This window comes from Cherax quadricarinatus, chromosome 2, assembly GCF_038502225.1.
Source record: "Cherax quadricarinatus isolate ZL_2023a chromosome 2, ASM3850222v1, whole genome shotgun sequence".
Taxonomy (NCBI): domain Eukaryota; kingdom Metazoa; phylum Arthropoda; class Malacostraca; order Decapoda; family Parastacidae; genus Cherax; species Cherax quadricarinatus.
The window spans coordinates 14,558,443-14,566,545 of NC_091293.1; the positions used below are offsets into that span (position 1 = coordinate 14,558,443).

The following is an 8,103-nucleotide window of genomic DNA, read 5'->3' on the forward strand; positions in this document are numbered from 1 at the left end:
ATCGTCAACTTCGTTCCCTGCTGTCCAGTCACTGACCAGTTTCCCTTCTTGACCTGAGGACTCAAAACAGGAGGACTACTACGAATCTTCTTGTTTTCCTCGGTCAGTCGCCGAATCTCCATCTTTGCCATCCTCAATTCTTCCTTAAGCTGTTAGTAAAGTTGCTCGATGGAGGGCATCTTGCTTCAATTCGTAGAGAGCGCGCAAACAGGTCTTCACAGGGCTAAGTACACGTCACCACTGGCTAAGTACACGTCACCACTGAGCTAAGTACACGTCACCACTGAGCTAAGTACACGTCACCACTGAGCTAAGTACACGTCACATGCAGGTTCAGATTCAATCAACCCAGCATTCTCCACCTGACTCCATCCTGTAAATTCTCACTTACGTTTCATCCAGGTAAATCTGTTTGTGACTTGATAAAGCTCACTGTATGAGCGAAACGTTGTCAATAAAGGATCACATTATACTGCTTCTGTGTTTATTTTTGCAACTACCATTCGTCAACTATAGATATAACAATTACCGTTGGTAAGCAATAGATATATGCAGCAAGGGTCATAAATATTGTCGCTACAGCTTGACCTTTATGTTGTTAATTCTACATGCAAATACAGAAGTTCTTTTAATATTCTTTTGCATAAGGTTTCAGAAAGATATCCAAATGCTTCATCTTCCTCTCGTTGTTCAATCTTTTCACGGAACTTTCTTAGTTCTTTGTCTGTGTTTCATCGCTTTCGCTGATATCAAGACTAAATGAAACTGGGTGGTCGTTTAAATGGCAATATGTGATTTGACGATAGACACGCCCTTGTTGTAAAGGTCATTCTACCTCCTCATAGTGATGTGAAAGTGGAATGAGTTTGAGAACGAAGCGGTAGACGCACGACCTGTACACTGCTTTTAGAAAAGTTATGATAGGGTTCCCGAAGAGACTGAACTCAGTAGCGACCAGTAGCAGGAACCAAGAATCCACACACATCCACACACAAATCAGCGAGCACCAGATGTTGGGCCGATGGAGGCAAATAGTAAATACAATTTTGAGAGTAGGAAGCATGGGGTCATTTTAGCCACTAAAACCGGTCAATACAGACTGAGAAATGGGGCTAGAGGTTACGAGATGACGTCCTACAATTACATACATACACAATCACACACACACAAACGCGCCTATAATACATCCTCTCCCCCTAAACACACACTCACCTGAAACGCACAGAAACCATATTCACTCACACGCACAAGCGCAAAATATTCACTCACCTACACACACACACACACACACACACACACACACACACACACACACACACACACACACACACACACACACACACACACACATACACACAGCAGCGAGTCATGGTACGTAGCGAGGTGTCAGAGTGGGCACCAGTGACCAGCGGGGTCCCACCAGTGCTGTTTCTGGTATTTGTGAACGACATGACGGAAGGAATAGACTCCGAGGTGTCCCTGTTTGCAGATGACGTGAAGTTGATGAGAAGAATTCATTCGATCGAAAACCAGGCAGAACTACAAAGGGATCTGGACAGGCTGCAGACCTGGTCCAGCAATTGGCTCCTGGAGTTCAATCCCACCAAGTGCAAAGTCATGAAGATTGGGGAAGGTCAAAGAAGACCGCAGACGGAGTACAGTCTAGGGGGCTAGAGACTACAAACCTCACTCAAGGAAAAAGATCTTGGGTGAGTATAACACCAGGTACATCTCCTGAAGCGCACATTGTTACAAAAAACGCGATTCTAAAAGCTTAGAGATCTCCAGTGAATACTAGAAAGGACTGCCCTTCTAGCATCCAGCCTGTTACTGGGTTTTCGTAACAAGTAGTCAGTATCCTTGTCCAATTATCCATTAAAATTCAGTATTATTCAATAGTGCTTCAGGATTACAACTGGTAGGCTACTAACTAGAGAAATTAAAATTTAATAAATTTATTAAGTCTAGAGGTATATTATCAAATTAAATTAATCACAGCAATCAAAATAAAATCAATCTCTCGAGTTCAATATTATTGTGCTGAAAGCACATATCACATTTATAATTCTTAAGTACCGTCAGGTACATTAACATTTAATAAGATATTACAAATATGTACAAGTAAGTGTGTATGTGTGTAAGTGCTCTTAAGTAGTTCGCTATGTCTCACGACTCGACTAGACTTAAACAAGTGACTGACAAAGTCCTCACAAACTAACTTCTTGACCGACAGGCAACCAGAACAGTCTGCTTGAACCACAAAAAGAATGCTAAAGCCCAATAGCAATACAACAAGCGACTGCGACACAGAATCAGGAACAAGGAGATAATATAACGACACTAAGTAGGGACCATCTGCAGATCCTCCACAAAAGTCACAAAACTCCCATACTACTGAATCTAAGTTCAGCATAAGAAAATCCCTGACTGTGATAATACACAGATACCAGTACAAGTTAAGTGAGAAGTTACAGCTCAGGACCTGAGATGTTTCGAGTGTCTATGTGACACACAGCCTCAGTACAACGTCGAAAATCACGAAGTCGATACAATGTTCTGTGAACAGAGTTCTACAGAACTAACAAGAATAATGAGACAGACAATCTGTCCAACCACCAAGAGAGTCTAGAGCAGACTGAATACTTTAGGCGAGGTGAGGACACCCCCCCTCGATCACGTGATAGCAACGTGGACAGCACAGCTCAGAAGCCGGCAGTATAACGAGCGACAAGCGATAATTACAGTAGTTTGACAATCAAGACTTGAACTGAGCACATATTATGTAACATCCTAACAATATGTAATATGTAACATCCTAACAACATAAGTCAAATAAGAATATAAAGCAATATATTTACGATTTAGCTATTATCGCAAATATAAGCAATATAAAATTATATGAAAAGATAATATACATTATATATATACATAATAATCATTGTAACCCATTCAGGGGTTGCAACACATATCAACCAAATAACTGCTGCAGCATATGGGCGCCTAGCAAACCTCAGAACAGCATTCCGACATCTTAATAAGGAATCGTTCAGGACCCTGTACACCGTGTACGTTAGGCCCATATTGGAGTATGCGGCACCAATTTGGAACCCACACCTAGCCAAGCACGTAAAGAAACTAGAGAAAGTGCAAAGGTTTGCAACAAGACTAGTCCCAGAGCTCAGAGGCATGTCCTACGAGGAGAGGTTAAGGGAAATCAACCTGACGACACTGGAGGACAGGAGAGATAGGGGTGACATGATAACGACTTTCAAAATACTTAGAGGAATTGACAAGGTGGACAAAGACAGGATGTTCCAGAGACTGGACACAGCAACACGGGGACACAGTTGGAAGCTGAAGACACAGATGAATCATGATAACGACATACAAAATACTGAGAGGAATTGACAAGGTGGACAAAGACAGGATGTTCCAGAGATTGGACACAGTAACAAGGGGACACAGTTGGAAGTTGAAGACACAGATGAATCACAGGGATGTTAGGAACTATTTCTTCAGCCACAGAGTAGTCAGTAAGTGGAATAGTTTGGGAAGCGATGTAGTGGAGGCAGGATCCATACATAGCTTTAAGCAGATATATGATAAAGCTCACGATACAGGGAGAGTGACCTAGTAGCGATCAGTGAAGAGGCGGGGCCATGAGGTTGGACTCGACCCCTGCAACCTCAACTAGGTGAGTACAACTAGGTGAGTACACACACACACACACACACACACACACACACACACACACACACACACACACACACACACACACACACACACACACACACACACACTCACACAATCACACACATACACACACATACACACACAACATTCATCTGCAACACACTCACAACACACACTCGTTTACCATACAGTCACTCTCATCCATCTGGCAACACTATGACCCATCTCAAACTGACTCACTCACCCTCACCCAACCCGCCGACAAAACCAGTCCGAATTAATTCAACGTAATTATATTTCTAATAATGCAATTTTGTGACAGATTTTGTGATATATTCCCATGTTTTTCATTCCATTTATTGAAGTTAATACATTTTACCAGAGTCATGGATGGTAAACAAGTGGAGCAGCCGGATAATAACACATGCACACTTTAGTGTGCGAAATGGGAGAAAGAAAGCCTTTGTACACTACTCTTCAGCATCTTCGATGAAGACCTAACTCTCACACACGCAGTAAGATGCACACACATTAAAAAATAGACACACACATGCACTCAAAGAACAAACACTCAAATGCACTCAGAAATATGTATACACATTCAGATGGGTAATTATGAGGAGGAGGTTACACACACACACACCAACAGGTAATTACAAATGCCATGGGTAATTACACCCACTTACACAGTGTAAGTTTACAATTACTTCTTTCCCACATAAATAGGGTTCCAGGCAGTGACCTGACTTCTAGTGACCTGATGTCTTGCAGGTTCTGGGCGGTGACCAACGTAGACTACATACACCAGAGGTCACCCCAGCGGGTGGGCGGCATGATTGCGGTCATCTGGGTGGTGTCCTTCCTGATCTCTGCTGCGCCTATGATGGGCTGGAAGGACCCTGAATGGCATGAGCGCCTACGCAACAAAATGTGCATCATCTCTCAGGACGTGGGCTACCAGATCTTCGCTACTATCACCTCCTTCTACCTCCCGCTGGCGGTGATCCTCGTCCTCTATTGGCGGGTCTACCAGGCGGCCAGGAAGCGCATAAGACGGAAGATCGGCACCAACGCGCAGTCTGCACTGTGTCGCGGCCCCGTCACCATCAGCGAGACGACCACTTTCACCAGGATGTCATCGCAGCCCTCGCCGGAAAAGACCTCGAACGGCAGCACCCTCAATGGCCATCCCGTGGACGGCAGCCGGGAAGACTCGACGTCCGGGGTGGCTGCTGTAGCTTCCCAGGTCGTCCCGCGACACATGCGGCGGCGGGAGTTCGAGTCACGGAAGGAGCGGAAGGCAGCCAAGACGCTGGGTATCATCACGGGCGCCTTCGTCATGTGCTGGCTTCCCTTCTTCATCCTGGCGGTGCTGATGCCTCTCTGCACCGTTTCCTGCCATTTTAATCCCTACCTGATCGCTACTTTCCTATGGCTGGGCTACTTCAACTCCACACTCAACCCCATCATTTACACCGTCTTCAGCCCAGAGTTCCGCAACGCCTTCAAGAGGATCCTATGCGGGAGGAAAAGAGCGTTCCAGCGCCAGTCTTCGAGGTTTTCGTCAGTGAGGTTTACGCGATCATAGCACAGCGGGGTGCCTGGGGGGCGCAGGTCGGGCAGGGGGCTGGCCCCCTGCAGCACCACCACCCTGGGTCTGGCTGCAGCTACACGGCTAGCCAGCCTACCACCCATCACGGAGTCCACCCTGTGAACAGCCTACTGTCTCAACATGCCGTAGGCCGTGCATGGTGGATACCCTACAGCCCCCCACGGCACCAAACTCAACACACATCCCTAACTATTCTGCTACTGTGTAGTTCTGTACAGTTTCTGGCGTCTGTGTTCTGTTATACTGATGTTTATCTATGGTGCTGTAATTCTGTAAGTGATGCCGTGTGTGATTACTCTCGTACTTCCCTCATGCGACACACTTGACAGCTGTAAATACGTCTCATACCTGGAAGTTTGGCGTCTGGTGTGTTAGACTCACTTATGTACACACCTGGTGCAAATTATCCACGTAACTGGTGCAAAGCCAGTATCAGACCTATGGTCATTTGATGTAAGGCATAAATACACCTGGTGCGAGTCAGTCTCAAACCTGTACACTATAGGTGCAAGTGAGCCTCATATCTGCACATAAGAGGTGCAAGTCAGCCTCACACCAGGTGCAAATCAATCTCACACCTATTCACAATAGGTGCAAGTCGGCCTCAGACCTATACACACATGTATGCTTCAGCTGGTGCCTCGACAATCACACCTGCATCCTCGATACACCTGCCATCCCTCTCTATCACTGCTACACATGTGTCTTTGCCAAAGAACTGAGTCAGCAACACAGGTAATGATAATCACCTGGTCAGGTACAACACCTGTACCTCACAATAAACTTACTGTGTAGCTGCTCTAGTAGCTATTCACTGCTGTGCTAAATTCATCACCACATCTGCCCTACCTCGCTCACACCTGTTGTGATACATACGTGCTTCATTGTTCTCACTCTACACTGTAGGTGGGTGGAAACATTTCGACTTTTATCACAACTCAACAGTTGTGGAATGTGAATAACTGAGAAGTATAAATCTCTCTCTCTCTCTCTCTCTCTCTCTCTCTCTCTCTCTCTCTCTCTCTCTCTCTCTCTCTCTCTCTCTCTCTCTCTCTCTCTCTGTCTCTCTCTCTCTCTCTCTTTATATATATATATATATATATATATATATATATATATATATATATATATATATATATATATATATATATATATATATATATCACATTCGTCTCAGGGAAGACAATTCTCACTAGGTATTTTTTTCACAATCTCATTTGACATATTTCTCTCTCTTCTCTCTCTCTCTCTCTTTCTCTGTCTCTCTCTGTCTCTCTCTCCTGCTCTCTCTCTCTCACGGCTATATCATTGCACTACAGTTCACTTGCATATTTCATCTTATTAAAGTAAGATAGTATGATATAGTCATTCTCATATTTTACACATCATATTATCATCTCAAATCATTTTTATTAACATTTTCAGCACTGCATCATCTTCATTTCTCACTCATTATCACTCATTTTCAAGCCTTGGTGAACACAAACACACATTCCCCTACTTTCATAATCAAGCGACTTATTGTGTTATTAATAATTGTTCATGATGTTCCATTTATATTCGTCACCGTTCAATATGTAATTTTTTACGTCACGCAACGCCTGATGGAATGGGTAAATAAATGTGTGTGTGTGTGTGTATGTGTGTGTGTGTGTGTGTGTGTGTGTGTGTGTGTGTGTGTGTGTGTGTATGTGTGTGTGTGTGTAAATGACTCAGTGTTTGCTATTAGGTGTTTACGAATATTCTGGTGCATAAAGACAACTCCCAACCCCAGAGCCTCCTGCAATAATATGATGTAGAGTTTGTAGTAAGTGTATTGTTCACTACTGTCAGTTTTATATGAATGAACTTATGCCTTTTGAAAATGTGTGTGTAGTAGTAGTAATAGTAGTAGTAATATAATATTTTGTTTACTAGCGACCTGTGTCTACATAGTATCATGGATCCTATTTTTAATATTCCACGCAAGTGACATAGAATATTATATATATATATATATATATATATATATATATATATATATATATATATATATATATATATATATATATATATATATATATACATGTATATACATGTATATATATATACATAAATAAATAATATATCAGTATTATAATATAATGTATATGTTTTTATCAATATTATGTATATGGCTGACTTGTTCCTCCACTCACTCACGTCTATTTATATATATATATATATATATATATATATATATATATATATATATATATATATATATATATATATATATATATACATATGTATATATAAGCATATTCATACACAATGACATACTTAGGTTATCAACTCTGATGAATTTAGAGTAAGCGTCAGGGTTGGTCAACCTGACGGCTAGAATATAAAGCAACTTTAGTAAAGTTAGATACAACTTATGTCAACTTAGGATTAAGGAAGCTGAGCCCCCTTCTTCGTCTACTATAACTTATATGTTAATAAATAAGAAATATATTGTTAAGAGGGAGTTTTATTTGCTTATTTCGTAACACCTGTCTTCACTGTGCCAAAATTAAAAGGTCGCTCTAATTTTGCATAATTTTTATATTTCAGCTTAATTAAGTACTTTGGGGTAACGATTTTTAAAACCCATAAACATAACCCAGATTTTTTGTACTTTTACAACCACGGCATTGTGATTTGCTGGTCTTTAATGATTTATATGTTATATAATAATGTCATGTATCATGAGACACATGGCGGTGCATCATCAGCTTACCGCCAGCCAACGTTTACGACATCAGCTAAAAAGGGAATGAACCAGGATATAACAAAAA

At 42.0% G+C, this 8,103-nt stretch overlaps 1 protein-coding gene across 1 annotated transcript in view; it reads left to right on the forward strand.

Moving 5' to 3' along the window:
• Window positions 1-6,333, forward strand: part of 5-HT1B (5-hydroxytryptamine (serotonin) receptor 1B) — a 57,263-nt gene extending 50,930 nt beyond the window's left edge. Inside the window, exon 3 of the mRNA XM_070087423.1 lies at window positions 4,465-6,333. Coding sequence (XP_069943524.1) covers window positions 4,465-5,281 — 817 coding nt within the window. The 3' untranslated portion in view covers window positions 5,282-6,333. The remainder of the gene's footprint in view (window positions 1-4,464) is intronic.
• The last annotated feature ends 1,770 nt before the right edge of the window (window positions 6,334-8,103 follow it).